Raw genomic sequence first — 19,709 nt, 5'->3', positions numbered from 1 at the left:
AAATTTTATTTGATAGAGGCTCTTGTTTAACATAGAAATAGGAATCATGTGATACAGTGTATGACAAATACCAAAAATCACATCCATCAAGCATTTTTTGAGTGAGGTAGAACCATGCACGTTTTCTTAGCATCCTTGATAAAGGAAATAAAATCAAACTCCGGTATCTGAAGCTAGGCATAGTTTCAAATCCAAAGTTTCATGAACCATGAGACCAGTTGGTCAGGACATCCAGTATATTTCTTCCAACATTCAAACCTGCTTTGAATAAGTCAATAAACTTAATTACACCTGCTCCAGCATCCAGATATTCAAAGATCAAAAACTCTGAAACTACATGTACCTCTATTACACATCAAAAGTTATACTGGGTATGAACAGGATTTACTTCCTGAAGTAACCAATCCCAATACAAGAAATAAATTCATGTAGATATTTAACCTGCCTTAGCATCTGGATAAATAATAAAGATCACTCTTCATATCTTGAACTAGCTCTGTGTTTCATCATGTAAGTTTTGAATAAGTAAGGACCATTATTTACTTAAATATATGACAAAAACCTTAACCTCTTCCAGTTTTCTAAACCTATGGCTCAGATTCAGCATCCATGCTTGTCAAGTGTATCAGTGTCACAAGATGAATCATTCATCTATAGCACTTAATTTGGTATCATGCATTTTTCACCCCCAAAATTAAAGTTCTAAAAAAATCTTTAAAAGTAATGCTGAATATAGTTGATATCATAATGAAAAATAAGTACCCGGTACCTATGTAAAAGGTTATCACCCCAATGATGTCATAATGTAGAAATGACGTACGTCATGAAGATTGTCTTATTTTGATCAATAATTAATGACTGAAGCAAAATATGAGCGTTTTCTGACATTTTTTTTTGACTGGTCAAGATGGACCTCATGCTTTCTCAAGTACCATTTTTAACAATCATGTGTATATGAACAAAAACTTATGTAAAAATCGTACTTGAGCAGACCTGCTCTCTATACTTCCAAATGGGCAAAATATGGAAGAATAATAACAATATTTATTTGTCTGCCTATCTGTCCGTTCACCATTAGTTTCCATACATTTTTCTTTGCAGAGGTTGCACAAATTGAAATAATTATCAAAATAATTTCTAGGTCATGTACGATTTTGATGACAATAGAGCAATTTTCAACAGAGTAATGCCCCTTTGACTTAGAAAAAATCTAATTTTTTGCAGTTTTTGTTCATTCTCTTCTTGAACACGTTTCCAGGGGGGGGGGGGGGGGGGATAAGTGTTTCACAAATATCTCTTGTTTAATTTGTTTGCAAAATTGCAGGAATTCGCCCATTTGAGTGACATCATAAATGAAGCTATTAGACAATGATGATTAATCTCAAGATTATATATAATGATAGACATCCTCTGTATAATGTTTTATAAAGATTTGATTTTGATATGATACAATTTAAAAATTGGTTAAATGAGGGGCAGATACATGTATTTGACCATAGCAAATGTCCTTTGGTGAAGATAACACCATTATTAACCTAGATATATTACATTGTCAAAGGGCGCCAGCTTTAAAATCCTTAAATTACCCCAATCATCCAAGGCTTAGATTCAGGTTTCCAGTCTCTCAAGCGTACATGTATCAAAAGATGCACCACCCACGCAAGATTGAAGATAGAAACTGTAAAAGTTTCAAAATGGCCATTACAGGGCACCTGTTTCAAGTACTTTAATCTGCTCATATAAAAAACCTTAACCTCATCCAGCATCGGAAATTAACGGTTCAGATTCAGCATCCAAGTCTGTTAAGTCCATATTTATGCCCAAGTGCACCATCCGTGCAAGGTTGGTGAAGATATGACAAGTAATAACTTTGATACAGGACCTGTCCAAAAGCTTTAACCATGTTCAGATGCTGATGTCAAGGGCATAGCCCAATTTGTCTTGGTAAGAAAAAACATAGGTAATCACAGATTACAAAGCTCACCGAGACGAGACATCACCCTTATGAGACTTCACCTTTATGAAACCACCTTTATCATATTAAACGAAAATCATACTTTTAATTTTGGATATTCATAGATTCTGTTTTGACACAATACCGTATTTCATGTGTTAAAAAATTGTATGATAATCATATGTTCATTTGTTAATCAATACAATAATATAACATTAAATATTGCATCCTATCATATTTACAACATATATCATATAATACAATAAAATACCATAATAAACAATGATGAGATATGATATTGTAACGTATGATATGACATTGTATTGTGTTATACGTTAATGTATTTGATCAAATAATACAATATCATTATATATAAAACAATATAGTATTATATTACAATATCATATTACATAATATATCATAACATTGAAACATATGATATTATATTGTATAATATAGTATGGTATTGTATGATACTGTAACATTTTTAATACATAATATGATATTGTATCATATGATTCTAATGTTATATTATTGTTTTGATTAACAAATGAACATATGATTACAACATACAATTTTTTAACACATGATATAATTTGATACAACATTGTATCATATCAAATGATACAATATTATGTGATAAAGTAAAATATAATATAATACAATATCATATTATACATATTGTATCATATGATACAATAATATGTTTTACAATATCATACAATACAATTTCATGTGATGCGATAATAAATCATATTATAAACCAATATCATTTTATACAATATCGTATGATACAATATTATATAATATTACAGTATCATATTATACAATTTCATGTGATAAAATTCTATATTTCAGAAACTAATATCATATTATACAACATCGTATGATACAATATCAAAGAATATACAATATTGTATCATAGGATACAATATTATATTTTGCAATATCTTATGTAATAGTATCATGTGATAAAATAATAAATTAATAATACAATATTATACAATACTGTATCATAATATACAATACTATTCATAACGATATCATGATACAATATCATAACATAAAATATAAAAAAAAATTGATACAATATCATATAGTATCATATAACTTTTTATAATATTACATATGATATTATATTGTGTCATATTAAACAATATTGTTTCATACCAAACAATACTATATCATAGGAATCATGTTATATCATTTATCAACAAACACATCTATCTATCGAGCAGGTTTGAGTGAGGTAAGAGATTTCTTTAGCATCCTTGATAATGGAGATCAGGCTCTGCATCTAAAGCAACCTCTGCGTTTCATTTATAATATAGTTAAATCAACTATGCAAGCTATCATCTATAAAACATGTGACCTGTTCCAAAAAAACAGCACCTCATCCAGCATCCAAAACCAATAGCTCAGATTCAGCATTCAAGCCTGTCAGGTGCATCAGTATACTTAAGACGCATCTCCATGCAAGTTTGGTGAAGTTCAGACCAGTAATAACTAAGATATCATCACCAGAGGGCACTAGCAATTAAAACCTTAACATGCTCCAGCATCCGCAACCTATGACTCAGATTCAACATCCATGCCTGTCAGGTGCATCTGTATCATAAGACACACCATCCATTCAAGTTTGGTGATATCCTTGATAATGGAGATCAAGCTCTGCATCTGAAGCTTCCTCTGTGATTCATTCATTCTACAGTTTAATCAACTATGCAAGTTTGAAATAGTACTATTATCTATTAAACATGTGACCTGTTCCAAAAAACTTAACCATATCCAGCATCTGAAACCAATGGCTCAGATTCAGCATTCAAGCCTGTCTGGTGCATCAGTATCATAAGACGCACCATCCATGGAAGTCTGATGAAGTTAGGACAAGTAGTAACTAAGATATAATCATCAGAGGGCACCTGAAACAAAAACTTTAACCAGCTCTAAAAACCTTAACCACCTTCAGCATCTGAAACCTATAGCTCAGATTCAGCACCAAGCCTGCCTGGTGCATCAGTATCATAAGACACACCATCAATGCAAGTTTGGTGAAGTATGGACCAGCAGTAACTTAGATATTGCCATCAACGGGCATCTGCAACAAAAACTTTAACCTGGTCCAAAAACCTTAACCTCCTCCAGCATCCGAAACCTATAGCTCAGATTCAGCACTCAAGCCTGTCTGGTGCATCAGTATCATAAGACACACCATCCATGCAAGTTTGGTGAAGAACAGACCTGCAGTAACTTAGATATTGCTATCAAAGAGCACCTGCAACAAAAACTTCAACCTGCTCCAAAAATCTTAACCTCCTCCAGCATCCGAAACCAATAGCTCAGATTCAGCACTCAAGCCTGTCTGGTGCATCAGTATCATAAGACACACCATCCATGCAAGTTTGGTGAAGTACGGACCTGCAGTAACTTAGATAATGCTATCAAAGGGCACCTGCAACAAAAACTTTAAGGTATTCGATGTATAACGACCACATTTTGTACCTAAGAAATGTATGGTCCGATTTTCCTAATCATGGTATCATTTTGAAGGTGTTATCAAATGAAAATACTCCACCAAAGGAATTTTCAAAATATTAATTATGGTTCAACTAATTACACCTTGAATTTTGTATTAAAGTCTATGGGCAACGTATGTTTTAATGCGATATTGTAAAAAGAAACTTAAAATTTGTAAAACACTCTTGGTTAATACATGCATAAACTTTCTCTTTATCAAAATATGAATTAAAATGAATCATTTACCGCAGATATTCTGACGAAATTAAAATTTTCTTTTTTTCAACAAGGGGAGATAACTCTTTAAAAAAAATTTAAGGTGCAAAATGACCGGCTTCTTATATGTTGTCAGTCATGTGAATTTGGTTCATTTCACTTTCAATGTTTTTTAGGAGTACTTATTTAACTGGTTTTAAACGATTCAAAATTGTTCAATATCCCTTGATTATACATTGAATACCTTAACCTGGTCCAACAACCTTAACCTCCTCCAGCATCTGAAATTTAGGACTCAGATTCAGCATCCAAGTCTTTCAAGTCCATAAGTAGGTCCAGATGCATCATCCATGCAAGTTTGGTGAAGATAGGACAAGTAATAGCTTAGATACAGGACCTGCAACAAAAACTTTAACCAGGTCTGGACGCCTACGCCGACGCATAAGCTCCCCCCGACTTCATCCCGGTGAGCTAAAAATGAGCTAACAGTTCCAACTGTTAAAGATATTAATCTAATCTGTATAAAATAATTAATAGGATCAATGTTTTACAATGGTTTGAAAACTGGTCACCAACTGTAGGTTGCATGTTTTTTCTGGCTGTGTCCACTTTATAGGTTGAATATGAGATCACATATTCATGTTTATGATACTTTATGTAATCAAGCATCCTTAGTTAGGAGAAAGTATGCCATGTCTCAGAGCCCTGGCTTGAGGCTATTTCAAATGACTGTTTGTTACCCTGAATAAATACTATAGGACTTGTACTGTGGTATATGTAATCTCTTTAAATATGAATAATGGCTGTGAATTTGGTGTGTGTGTGTGTGTTTGGGGGGGGGGGGGGGGGATGGGACAAACCATACAACAACTAAACCAAATTGCAGACATTTAATTAAATGCATCTCGTATCATTTCTCCAATATTCACTTGAGGAAGAACTCTATGCTATGGGCAAATTGTGTATATCTTCTCCTGTCTAAACCAAAACCTTTAGTTACTCAAACCTTTATACCGGTAAGTGTCTGAACATATTTTTATGAATTTTATTTTATAATACTTCATGAAACAATGCATTAAAAAATAGTTTTGTATAAAATACAACTCAAATTTTGTTACAAAAAGCTCCATGTAAATTTCACCTTTTTTGGGATACAAACAGCGTGAAAGTGTTTAGGTGCAAGACAACAAACTGTAAATAGCTTAACAATTAATTATAAATTGTTTGGCTAATAAACTAAAAAATGCCCATTCATGACATAGTCCATGAAATCTGAAAATATTTTGAATGTCTATGATAATGTTCAATGTTCAAAGACTCGGCATTTGATTATAACATGTATAATGGATGTTTTGTACACGTTTGATGCAGTTGATGGATAATGCACAATGAGCATCTTCAATTAAAAGCTACCATTTGGTCAAAGAGTGTTCAGCTACACAAGGATTTTGTTTTGAAACCTAATGAATTCCTTTCTACCGACCACCAATTGGACTGCCTGAGAAGCACAGCTTCATCACATAAGGACTTTTGCCAGACGGATTAGGAATTGATGCGTGGTTTGCTAATGCCAGGGCATTGACTGCTTCTTCAGTGTCTTTGAACTGAACCAAACCAGAGGAACTTCTGGCACTAGTGGCAGGAAACTGTTTTATTTTCTCGGGACACTCTGCTCCCATATTTGTAAAAACCTCTTCCAAAACCTTCTCCGACAACTCAGGAGGAACATTGAAATAATGAAGAACCTTGGTGGGGGCCATGATTCTGTTTTTGCTGGCTTGTTCTGGATTTGCGTATCGATTGTTTCTGCTGCCCATGAAGTCTTTAAAAGACGGTGTCCCATCAGGTAACTCGTATGGATTTGGAACATCTTGTAAAAATGCCTGTTTGGAAACAGCAAGAGTTAACTTACTTCCAAACAAAGTCACATGACTGAGATTCTGAATGCTCCTCTCAACAGCCAGCGAGTCTCCCATCTGAATCATTGCAGATCCCTCTTTGCTCTTGAGGAACTTCACTCTGGCAACATTCCCATATAGGCAGAAAACATTAAACAGTCTGTCGCAGTTGACATGTTCTGGATTTAAACCATACACCATAAGTACTGCCCCTTGAATCATGGCCCCTGGTGGCCCTCCTTGGTCCTGATACCCATGTGGAGGCATTGGTCTTCCATAACCTCCATCTTCATGCATGGGTGGAGGTGGTCCAGGCTTCCTGCCAAACCCTTCCTGACCATACCCAGCCTGCCTCTGGGGCATTCCTCCATAGCCCTGACTGAATCCATCGCCCTGGTCATACATCCCAGCCCCATATCCACCACCCTGATAGCCCTGGTAGCCTTGAGTTTGGCCCGCTTCTCGTCCGTATCCTCCAAATCCCCCCTGACCACCTGGACCAGGCCTCCTGTTGGATGGGGGAAATCCTCCGCTTGGTTCTGGTAGAAGAGGCATATTCCTGGGGGGAGCTGCCTCACTATTCAAGTTTGGATTGGTATAATCCCAGCTGCTTTGGTCATTTTTAAAAACATTCAGTTTATCTGTTTTTGCATACTCTATTTTCAGAGTGTTACAGTCGGAGTATATATCAGCTCCATTTAAAGCTTGCTTTGCACGTTTGGCCGATTCTACGTCATCAAATTCCACCATGCTCTGCATACCACTCTTTCTAAAGATAACAATACGCACCACCTGTCCATAGGGACTGCATATGGTGTGCATGATATCCACTGTGACGGGGTACTGGGGATTTAGGATCGTAAACAACAAAATGTGATTGGTCTGTTTGTTTTCTTCTTTTGGACCTGGTCTCTGAATGCGTTGACTGGTGGAATAATTGAAATATGCTGGCTGACCAGCGACAAAAATCTGGTTCTCATTTGAATAATTTACACAGTTTGTGGCTCCCGAAATGTCTTCAAACTCGATCAAAGCTTGGTGTTTCTTTGGCATGAGTACTACACAGCTTACATTTCCAAACTGTTGAACAGCCCTTGTCAGGTCTCTCTCCATGATGTTGTCATATAAGCCTCGGACATGGACGACCGGTGAAGGAGATGGCTTGATTGGGTCTTCACTGGACTTGTCCATCCTCATGCGTTTGCTGGCATGATCTTCATACCCAGATGCCATGACTCAACCTACTATGAAAAAATTGATTAACATCATAAGACATTTATTGTCGACCATATCATATATATTATTATGCTTTGTATCTTATACCCAAAATAGGGTTAATTACTGTGTAAGGAGATCAGTATTTGATAATCTTTTAACCAGGTCCATTCTATGACATGGGACACTGAGAATTTAATGCAAATAAACCCCCCCCCCCCCCAAAAAAACTACATCTTATTACACATAATCTTCAAACAGTATAACATCTGACCATCAAATGCATTTCAAAGGGATTTGAACAGACAAAATAGGACAATCAAGTTAATGAAATGGAGGTGTCTCACTCTCAGCCATATTGAATTAAGCATTGTGATTATGGATTACTAATACTTGCTATTTGTTAACATTTGGAAGAAGTATTATATATATATAGAAGTTTTTTACTGTGGTAGTGACATACTATTATTGTACATGTCCTTGTATATACAAAGATACGCGACAAAAAACAAGCTTGCGCGCCTTTTTATGCCTACTGACTTGTGAAAGGACTCGTACGACTCGGTCTACACAATGCAATGTACATACCACACAAAAGAAAGTGGCATTTATAAAGCCAGTGTCTTCTAATATGTAATTTAATAACTGAACGCATACCTAAATATAATCGCCGTTTGTAAGAAATGCAAAAAAAAATCCTCAATTGAAATAGCAAAATCCTGCATGGACCGTAAACTTCCGGTGAATTACTTGAAGAGTTATCGACCTTGAGTGTGATCTATGGAATAGCATTTGGATAAGAATGTGGCATTCCTTTCCAATAATGAAAATTACTGTAGAACAGAACGGTAGCTAATGAGTTCGACCTCTCTACTCTTATTTCAACTTTATACGAATTTTATTTTTATGAAATGCAATTTTTATTTATCAGGTCTAGGCAACCTCCGTTTTTGGAGGATAGCACAATTTCAAGATGGCTGCTGATATTTACCATATATGGAAAGTCACTTTGCATTGTGGGTGAAATTATCCTCAATTTTTGGAGGATAGCATGGGTATATTTTAAAGGCTTCGTGCATATCTTTAATGAGAAAATGCAAGCACCAGACCATATGGGAATTAAAGTTAAGGGAATAAACTAATGATTGTATGCGGCGATTTGAAATTCTATGTATAGTATTTTCACAATATGCTTTGAAAGTGTGTACTTCCTGTGTTCAGTTTTACAAATGACATAGACTATTTACATGTTTCATTTAATAAAAATCACAAAATAGTGATGTTTATTACTCATTAAAACATTAATGAGTTCATTCACGTTTAGAGACACAATAGATATCTTGATCTGCTATATTGTACATGTACAAAGTAAATTTTTGCATATACCTTAGGAACTTTGTAGCTCTTATTCTAGTTAATTCACATGTTATTAAGTATCATTTAAATTTAATCCCTTCACACAAAAAAGACATTGTTAAATTTTATTAATCAAAATGATACCATTTATAAGTGTTTATGCTACACTGTAAATTGAAAAAAATTCAAAACGCTTATATTTCATAAGATTGTACTTTATTCTCTTTTGAGAAGTGGACAGGTATAGCCTACACCCACTTCGCGTGTGGCTATGCCTGTCAACTTCTTAAAAGAGAATAAACTGTACTTATGTCAAAGGTCCCATACAAACTTAAAAGTATACCTAATCAATATCTTAGATTATTGAAGTTGAATTTAGGAACGTAGCATCGGCCTGGGGGTAGGGGCATCTTCGCTAGCCAAAGGGTCCCCCTCCCGCCAATGAGAAAAGAAAGAAAGAAGAAAGTTAACCTTAAAATAAATGTTTTGAGTTATCTGCTTACAACCTCTCTCTCTCTCTCTCTCTCTCTCTCTCTCTCTCTCTCTCTCTCTAACCTGAACCTGAAAATGAATATCGATAAATCTAAAATAATAATACATTGTATTTAGCAAAGGTAGGCAGAAAGAAAACATACAGATAAAATATAACGATAAATTTATTGAAGTCGTTACTGATTTTAACTATTTTGGAATAGTATTTAGCAGAACAGGATATTTTAAAATTGTAATACAGAAATTAGCCGAAAAAGCTACAAAAGCATTATATGAAGTACTAAAAAAGGGGAGATTTCATAACCTATCAGTACAATGTCAACTACATTTTTTTGACAAAATTGTCCAACCTATACCTTTATATGGATGGGAAGTCTGGGGTTTTTCAAATATTGCAATTATAGAGAGAATTCATCTCAAATTTTGTAAACTTCTATTCCATTTAAAACAATCAACTCCAGATTTCATGATATATGGTGAACTTGCATGGTCGATACCCACTTAAAATTCTAATTAAAACACGCATTATTTTTTATTGGTCAAGAATACTTACGGCGGAAAAGATACAAAAATTGCAAAGTTAATATATGATCTAAGAATTTGCATGAACCACGAATTTGAGGGGAAATTCCTTGGTATGAAAACATCAAACATATTCTAAATAACTGCGGTTAATCTAATATATGGATTAATCAAACTATACATAACTCTCAATAGCCGCCGCGCGTAAAGGCAAAAATAAAACTCACGTTGATAGACCAATTCAAACAAAATTGGCAATCTATTCTGCAATCATCCCCAAAAGCTCTAAATTATAAGAATCCATTATCACCAGTTCCTGCATAATTTTCTCACCTTTATCTTCCACTTCGCTATTTCTACGATTGTCCCGAATGATTTATCGCTGCAACAATTTTGTTGAATTTCTTGTGAACATCACACAGCCGACTTTCAAACAAATATACCCCTATTAGGCATATTGTCGGTGTGGATACTACCGAGAGATCTGAAAAAAAAGGACAGCTGGTACATATAGAATGCAGTTCATTATAGTTATATCTCCCTATTTATACGTCAGTTAAAAAATTGGATTAATTAAAGTTTTTAATCGACCAATCAGCTTGAGGAACGGGATATCATCTACATTTGAGCTGGTCACGCATACTTTGGACACGCCCACTCATGATACCATATATAGAATTTGTAAGGAAGAGTTAAAATTTGAACGTTATTTTGTTACATTATCAAAAAAAGATGCAATTACTTTTTGTAGATTTCGAACATGTAATCACCATTTACCCATTGAAAGTGGACGTTGAGCAAATATTCCTAGACATGAATGATTCTGTGCTCATTGCAATAAGCGCAAAATAGGAGATGGATTTCACTACATACTTAGCTGTAACTCGCTGCAGCAAGAACGCAATCAATGCTTATCAAATACAAAAATAAAAAATGCTATTAGTTTTAAATTTATAATGGGAAGTACAAAACATTGTTCTTTGAGGAAATATGTGCTTTTATTAGAAAAATAAATAAAAATGCTCCCCAGGTTAGAACCCCCATACAACGAGTCAGAGTTCTCTCTCTCTCTCTCTCTCTCTCTCTCTCTCTCTCTCTCTCTCTCTCTCTCTCTCTCTCTCTCTTTTACGCATGCATTGTTAATTAGTAAGAAATACCACATATTGTATCATTATAATCAATTCAATTTCAATTCAATTTATTATCCTTGAGCTTTACAACTTATCGGAATACAAATTACATTGGCGGGTCGGAACCCCCCCCTTTCTCTGGGACATATGAATTTTTTTTGAAAACGTTTAATGCCTTTTTAATGTCCATTTTTCCATTTTATAATAGAAATACTGTAATTATCTCAAATAAATGCTTTTAAAATTACTTATTGAAAGAATTTTGTACTGCGTCCCATAATTTTGTTCTTATATGAAAAAAAACCTATCGACTTTTTATCGAAATAAAGTAGATAAGCTGTATCGCTAAAACACAGATTTATAATAACATCTACAATGTATTTTCTACTCTTAGACTATTTCTTTTTAAAAAGAATGATGATAGTTCATACAGTTTTGAACTGACAAGCCATCGAGTAAAACGACGTTCAAGTACGCATTCGTTTTACTTTAAAAAGCCGCTTTCAAATGTATTGTTTAGTTAAATAAATAAAGTAATAATAATAGACGAGTTTTACTTCTTTTTATACGAAAAATACAAAGAAACTTACATGACCCGCTTATGCGGGTTATGCTATTTTTCTGGAATGCTAGACACCTTCATACCCACATGAAACACAAAAGAAAGCATTTTTTGTTCTGTTTCCAAGAATCGGAAATTCTGTTACAAAAATACCATGTAAAGGGTTTATATGTAAACCATTATGAAAATGCCCACCTTTTTAAAACTTTTCTAAATATGATCGCATCTGTACTAGTCCAGATGATGTAGCGCACCCATAACAGAGGTCACATCAAGTTCCGGGACGACAATTACTTTTACCATTGTATTACACACATACCATTTATTCAGCAGATAAATTATTCCCATTCTTTTGTCATATCCTATCATTTAGACCTTTATTTAAGAAGGCAATCGATAGAAACCAAAATCGATAAATAGTTCAGAATTTAAAAACATCAAAGACATAATTTTTTTTTTTACCAAAATATCCATTTTTATGATAGTTTGTCGTAATTAGTCTGAGTTATTTTTTGTTTCATAGTGTTTCTTTTCTATCAAGCATATATATAGACGCACTTTCTCATTGCTGGGTTTCTTGAGGCTGGATATTATGCAAATCTTCCTTACCTAAACCAAAACGGCAAAACGTTCAATAATGCAGTGCATTCTGATGATGAAATAGATGTGAAATAGATAGTGATGAGATAAATGTTTATTAAATACAGTTGTATACGCACGGAAAACGGTCAAAAAGTCATTGTTTATTGACAAATGATAAATTTTGCACATATTGTTTTTCATAAAATGGAACCCCCCCTTTTCAAAATTGCTGGATCCGCCTCTGAATTATATAACATATATTATTATATACAAATGTGCAATGTGCAGTAAGTGAGTGGACATATAAGACAATATAATCATGTACATATCTTAAAATATGAATGGACATAAATGTATGAAATCTCTGTGTACCATCGTGCAATGGTGTTGAGACTAAGATAAATGAATTTAATTGAACTCCAGCTTATAAGGATTTAGGATTTTCTAGGGATTATAATCTTTTTTGTGGCGTTTACACATCATCAAAAGCAAATCAAACCGTTTAACGTGTCGTGTTCCCCGAACTCATTGTCCTGTGCATAATCAGCAATTAAAGTTAAATAGATAGAGACAAACGCCTGAAGATGATTAATGAAACGATTATACAAACTTCTAACTGAAATGATATAAAGTTTTAAAATTTAAAGAAACATTAATTTGGTCTCCTCGATTATATGTATGTCTTCGTACTTTTTTCGAAACAATAACTTGATCAGACCGCTTAGAAAAACACCGATAGAACATAATCTTACTTTACGGACCAAATGCCGGAAAAAAAAAGAAAGCTGTTAATTTCATTCGTAGCCAAGAAAAACTGGTGCGTTAAAAAATAAAAAGTTTCGATTATTTTTTAATTCATAACGAGTAAATCGACTAAAAATATTAGTCAAAGATCGTCACCGACCGATAGTCGAGTACTTGTTGACATTCCTATAATTTTGAAGGTTGCTTAGTATACCAATGATGCCATGTGCCTAATGGTTAGGTCTAACTTAGTATACCAATGATGCCATGTGCCTAATGGTTAGGTCTAACTTTGCAAAAAAGGAGGGGGAGGGGCTAAGCCCCCCGGTTTCGACACCTATGGACAGTTTCCCCATTTTATGCAACTTTTACAGCTCAGGGAAAATCCGGAAACTAACTACATATTGGTTTTATTTTGTAGACATATTGCTTCCGGTTTTTATTCGCGTTTATTCGCCATATTGAATTGAATATATACAAGAAACGTTTTTCAGATAACAAATCAAGATGGGAAGAAAGAAGAAGAAGCAGTTGAAGCCTTGGTGCTGGTATCCTTTTTCTAGAAAGACGTATTGAAGCCAGAAGAAAGACATTTTTCATTTTACCGGAGTAAAATTAACACAGTGACTTTACCGCGGTGTTCACATTGATCAGGTTGGGCCACAGGGGCTCGTCACGAAGTTTTTTCAACCTTTTATATCTACCACCTCTATACAATAAAATACATGTATTTTATTGTATAGAGGTGGTAGATATAACAGGTTGAAAAAAATTCATGACGAGCCCCTGAGGTTGGGCATCAATCCCCGTTTGGTGGTTTGAGTTCCATTGGTGGTTAAATGCCTGAATAGTTCGGTTTCAGAAAAAGTTGATACATTTCAGCTTTTCTAATGCAGGTTTACCATATTATTAGAAAAATAAAAAATCTATTTTTTGCTCTCCAAATTTATCTATCCATCCCATTTGGGATATTATATCCCAAAAGTGCTAATATGTTTTACGGTGCTACCGTTCTGGCGAGCGCAGCAAGAAATACACATACCTTGTATCATTGTCAACTTAGTGTTATTTAGGTATCAACGAACGTCAAAGAATTTTTGAAAGAGTATTGCTCTACAATGAGTATGCCAAAGGTACTAATTTTAATGGTCATACATCGCAACCCACTACCCCTCTCCGAGAGAGAGAGGAGAGAGAGAAAGAGAGGTGCCGGGGCCTTATTTGTTGGCGTGTAATTTCCCACTTTTAAATTTAATGGTTTGACTATATACAATATCTACATAATTTTTTTAACTGTTTATTTCTTCTCTATTTCTTTTTAATTAGTTCAAAATGTCCTATTGTTTATTTCCTCCCTACTCATATACTTACCTGCCTACTGTACATGCACAGTTAGCTTAAAAATGGATCGATATGACAGTAAAGTATGGCTCTTGTTAGTATATATTTATATAATCTCTATATTGAAAAAAAAGTAAAAACAAATCATATGTCAATGAGGCAGGTATCGCAGTCTATACTGAAATAGCTAGTACACTCATTACAGATGTTTGATCCACTTCTAAATTTATCGCGGGAAATATAGCACGAGAGCGCTGTGACGTCATCCATGACTTTGTTAGTCTTTGTTTATGTATCTCGACTCAATACGAAGGTATGGAAGCATGTAACAAATCTCCCGAGTCTCGCCAAACAATATGCGGTACTCAAAACATGTCTTCAAACCTTAAAACACCGTAAATTACGAGTTAAAAGTCAGCCATTTTTGGCATAGCACCACAGGTGAAAACATTAGAGAGCATTATGGGACATAGACAAAAAATTTTGTTTGATGTACAGTATGTTTAGCTCGTTCTTTTTCCCGCGCACACTGGTTCTTAGAGCTCGCTTCGCTCGCCGGGAGGTGCGTCGGCTCGCTATTATCACCCATTTGGGCGATTGGTCCCTACCTGTTAAACTGCTTTTAATTTTGATTCTGGAGAGTTTTCTTTGTGTTTTTATTCCTTAACATGTATTAGGTATTGTAACAGAGAATTTGATGATGAAAAAATCCTAATTCAGCATCAGAAAGCAAAACATTTCAAATGTCATATATGTCACAAAAAGCTTTACACTGGACCGGGTCTTTCCATTCATTGTATGCAGGTAATGGTCATAATTTCTTGGTTATTAATTGCTGATTTTCTTTATTATTGATTATTCTTAACTAATAACTTTATTTATCTAACCTTAAATTTTCAATCCCTATTTTGAAAATCTAAATATATGATTGAACATCTGACTGTTTTCTGTTTAAAATCTGAAATCTTATTTGCAAAGTTTAAATTTTAACAGGTTCATAAAGAAAAAATAGACAAAGTGCCAAATTCCCTGCCAGGGAGAAATAATTGTGAAATAGAAATTTATGGAATGGAAGGAATACCAGAGGAAGATGTTAAAGCACATGAGAAACAAAAACAAGGAAGTGACGGTGAGTTTAGGAAGGTGTGAAAGGGAAATAGATGCTTTAACTTGATGCCAGTTCAAAACGTATTCTCAGCTACAAGTTACAATTTTTAAGCTGTTGAAAATAATCAACTTTAAGTTACTAAACATTTTAAAATCAAAATTACACTACGAAGAGCATAAACAACCCATACGACATATGAATGATGATGCTTAATATTTCATTAGAGCCTCCCAACAAGCGGATGAAGGACGACACAGATAGCAATGATGGAATGGCAGGTCCTTCAGGCAGTCAAAATAATCAGATTCCACCACCATTTGGTATGAACAGAATGCCAATGCCCCCTGGTAATATGCCCTATGGCATGCCTCCAATGCCCCCCATGGGACCACCAGGTCCTATGGGGCCTGGTCCAATGATGGGACCCATGGGTCCTATGGGGCCAATGGGACCTATGCCACCAATGGGTAAGTAATACAGAGGTCATTGTTTTTGTCAATAGTAAATATTTGCAAAATCAAGAAAACCTGGAACAAATTGAAATCAAACTGGTAGATAAGTTGGTAAATATTTGTCACAGCATATTAAACTTTTATATCAATTATTATGTTTCAGGACCTATGGGGCCAATGGGGTAAGTTTTCATCAAGTTGGTGTAAATCTGATGTATATCATTTAAAATTGATTAAAGTTAAAAGAGGAACTGTTAAGAGCAATGAGAATATTTTTGGTCTATGCAGCATGCCACCCATGCCAGGAATGCCACCACGCCCTAATTATATGCAGAATGGTCCCCCAGTCTCAATGCCGGGGTCTAATCCCATGAGTACACAAAGTGGACCTTCAAAGCCTTTGTTTCCCTCAGCACAGGTGAGAGATAGGTTTTTTTTCTAACTAAAAAAAGATGCATGTATATTACATTGTTAAAACTAACATCATTTGTATTTGATGTTATGATATACAGTAATTTTCATTATTTAAGGACTGCTGGATATACATGTCGTAACAATATTTTTCTACTTATGTTGTATATTTGATGTGTAATACACCTGTCCTGCTTGCAGTCCTCCTCAGCGACGATATCAGCCCCGCCCACAGCTAACTTCAAGGCTGGATCCTCCACTGCCCCTGTCAAGCCGACATTCCCCTCAGCAGCGGCGGCCTTGTCCAACAACTCTCCAGTCCACAGCAGTGCTACCATCACTGGGGCACCACAGATCAAGAAACCAGAGTCTAGTTCAGGTTTGACATCCAAACTCATTCACCCAGAGGAAGACATCTCCTTGGTAAGTTGACGCATGATTTTGTCTTATTCTCTCAGTTGATCTGAGAGCATTATCAGTTACTCTCACGCAATATACATGCACTGTATCTATATTGCATGATAGTAACTGCAGTCTACAAAAATATTTCATATATTAGTACATCTATAAAAGAAAAAGGTAATTGTGTGTTTTGGGGTGAAGTTTTTTTAGCAAAATATTTGCAAAATAAATGCTGCTGAATCAAAATAAATGTCATTGTCTCCAATGATTTACAGGAAGAGAAGAGAGCCATGATGCCCAAATACAGGAGAGGTATGGGAAACATGAACCAGGGGCCAGGACGGCCACCAGCATCGAGTAAGTTTTATTGAATTTTTGTAAATAGATTATGTCTTTACTACCAATCTAAGAAAATCTGTGTGTCCCTTACTGGTCATGTTACATATTTAGTAAATACATGTCTTACTTTGTAGATATGATGGGAGGTATGGGCAATGGTAGTGGGGGATCCAATATGTATGGGAGTGGAATGTCATATCAGGGACAGAGCGGTTACAGACCACCAATGACAAGTCGACAGTACTGATAGCAGATGACAAGTGGACAGTACTGACAGCAGAGCTGGAGGCTTATCAATTGTTTTACAAATGTGTTTCACTCAGCTAAGTCTGATTTTATGATGTTGTGATAGTAGATGTACACTATCAAAAGATCAATCTCATTGAGTAAAATTCTAAGGTGGAATTTTATTGTGTTTTATGAGTGAAATGATTGTATTTTGTAGATGTAAATGATGTCCTTTTACTTATATTTAAAAATAAAGTTCTTGAGTATCAAGGTAAGAAACTAAAAGATCAATAGGCATTGTGTAGAAAACAGATTTAAAAACTTGGTAAGTGTGATAAATACTTTCTTTTTAAAAAAACATGTACTGCATTGAATGTTCATCATACAATTGTCATCTACATTTTTATACAAATAAATGTGGCATATTATGTGTTACTCATTAGAATGTCATGATGTTTATGAGGGAAAAAGGCAAGTACAATTAGTTTTTGACAGCAATCTGCAAAATGACGAATTTTTGGCAATGTTGACAGAAACTGCTGTAAAGGTTGGTGTTATGAATTGTTATGGTTTGTTTGGAATTCTCAAGACACCTAATTAAAGGTGGGTGGTCACAGCAGAATCTCTGGCATTTTGCTGTTGGGTTTAACACCCCCAACATGTATATGTTGGTGACAACAGAACAGAATGAATTAGATCCGCTGTGTTGAAGAAAGGCAAGTGGTCACAGCAAGTTGTCTTGCTGTTGGGTTTCACACCCCCAACTCTTTGTTGGTGACAGCAGATTTTGTGGATTATGTTGGATTGTGTTGGTGAAATTTCTCATGAGAAGCTATTTCTGTCACAGCATAGTATGCTGTTGGGTTGAAGGCCCCCAACATTGTGTTGGTGACAGTTTATTTAACTGAATTGCATGGCAGAAAATAAGCTTGATGATAAATATGTGTTTTTATTTCTAGTTCAAACAAACAGAATCACCACACTGTAAGTAACAGATAGATAGGGAGAAACTTTTAATTAAACATTTCTGAATAATTCTTTGGATTAAGAAATAACATTATTATAAATGTGGAGAGATTGCTAGTAGATGTGATGATAGTTGAGGGAGGTCTGACGTGTGGTTTGTTTTTCTCTGGTACAGGGCCGGGGTCTGGTACACTGGACAGGGGTAGACGACTCTATCCTGACTGGTATGTACTCAGGTCACAGTGGGCCCTGCTCACTGTTGGGCCGAAGTCTGGCCCCCAACTCGTGTTGGCGACATTATCATTTTGTGTAATCACAATGCTTGAAATAAGTAAAGATTTGAATATTTAAAGAGAGTGAATGATAAATGATATATCTGACTTTAAAAGAATTGGGTTTTTTGAAATGTTAAATTAAACTGTGAGGGTAGTATGATTTATCATAATCTTAATATACTAAATAAAAGGTTTGTTGCGATAAAACCATGTAATAGATGTACATTTAGTATGTATGTGACTTTCTACATTGAAAACTGTGAGGCAGCATCTCAGCAAGTGGATGTTTGACATTAGTTTTGACTTTTCAGAGCTTAACAGCATTATTACCAGATTGGTAAAAAATCTCCATGAAAGATGAAACCAGAAAACGTTAAGTTGAAATGTCACAGGGTGTATATGAGATGCCTAACCTAATGTCTGTTTCATGAAATGGTCCTACGGCAGCAAGAAACTGAAAGCTTTGTACTGACTTGTCACTAAGCGAGTGACGGCGCTGACTGAATACTCGGTTTTGTTGATTGTCTTGCATTGAATGTATGTGTAGCTAAGAAGTATTTTATGTTGGAATTGTCAATAAAGATGAATTGATAAAGAATCTAGCACATTCTTATTTTTAAAGTCACCTGATTCACTCAGGTGACCTATTGCAATTGGGTCTTCGTCCGTCGTCGTGCGATGTGCGTCGTCCTTCGTGCGTAAACATTTTTGCATTTTCAACTTCTTGAATAGTACGAGGCAAATTGTTACGTTTTTAGCTCACCTGAACCGAAGGTTCAAGTGAGCTTTTCTGATCACCCGTTGTCCGTCGTCCGTCCGTCCGTCCGTCCGTCTGTCTGTCTGTCCGTCCGTCTGTAAACTTTTCACATTTTCAACTTCTTCTCAAAAACCACTGGGCCAAATTTAACCAAATTTGGTACAAAGCATCCTTGTGGAAAGGGGATTATAAATTGATAAAATAAAGGGCACAGCCCTTTTTAAAAGGGAGATAATTGCGAA

At 35.1% G+C, this 19,709-nt stretch overlaps 2 protein-coding genes across 3 annotated transcripts; one reads left to right on the top strand and one right to left on the bottom strand.

Moving 5' to 3' along the window:
* Window positions 1-5,718: 5,718 nt before the first annotated feature.
* Window positions 5,719-8,578, bottom strand: LOC128167610 (heterogeneous nuclear ribonucleoprotein L-like). Of its 2 annotated transcripts, none has more exons than XM_052833416.1 (2): window positions 8,458-8,578; window positions 5,719-7,829 (listed from the first exon to the last, which is right to left on the bottom strand). In XM_052833416.1, the coding sequence occupies exon 2, from the start codon at window positions 7,816-7,818 to the stop codon at window positions 6,163-6,165; it is 1,656 nt and encodes a 551-aa protein (XP_052689376.1). In that variant the 5' UTR covers window positions 7,819-7,829; window positions 8,458-8,578; the 3' UTR covers window positions 5,719-6,162. The 2 variants fall into 2 exon arrangements, with proteins under 2 accessions (XP_052689376.1, XP_052689377.1); XM_052833417.1 differs by having other exon boundaries at window positions 5,719-7,826; window positions 8,458-8,551.
* A 5,010-nt stretch (window positions 8,579-13,588) lies between these two features.
* LOC128166128 (BUB3-interacting and GLEBS motif-containing protein ZNF207-like) lies at window positions 13,589-17,899 on the top strand. Its single transcript, XM_052831079.1, has 9 exons — window positions 13,589-13,736; window positions 15,207-15,333; window positions 15,523-15,658; window positions 15,862-16,104; window positions 16,253-16,271; window positions 16,378-16,507; window positions 16,702-16,923; window positions 17,178-17,259; window positions 17,376-17,899. The coding sequence occupies exons 1-9, from the start codon at window positions 13,696-13,698 to the stop codon at window positions 17,486-17,488; spliced, it is 1,113 nt and encodes a 370-aa protein (XP_052687039.1). The 5' UTR covers window positions 13,589-13,695; the 3' UTR covers window positions 17,489-17,899.
* Window positions 17,900-19,709: the final 1,810 nt, after the last annotated feature.

The sequence above is a fragment of the Crassostrea angulata genome, chromosome 10 (genome assembly GCF_025612915.1).
Source record: "Crassostrea angulata isolate pt1a10 chromosome 10, ASM2561291v2, whole genome shotgun sequence".
Lineage (NCBI taxonomy): Eukaryota > Metazoa > Mollusca > Bivalvia > Ostreida > Ostreidae > Magallana > Magallana angulata.
This window is presented reverse-complemented; position numbering and strand designations above follow the sequence as displayed.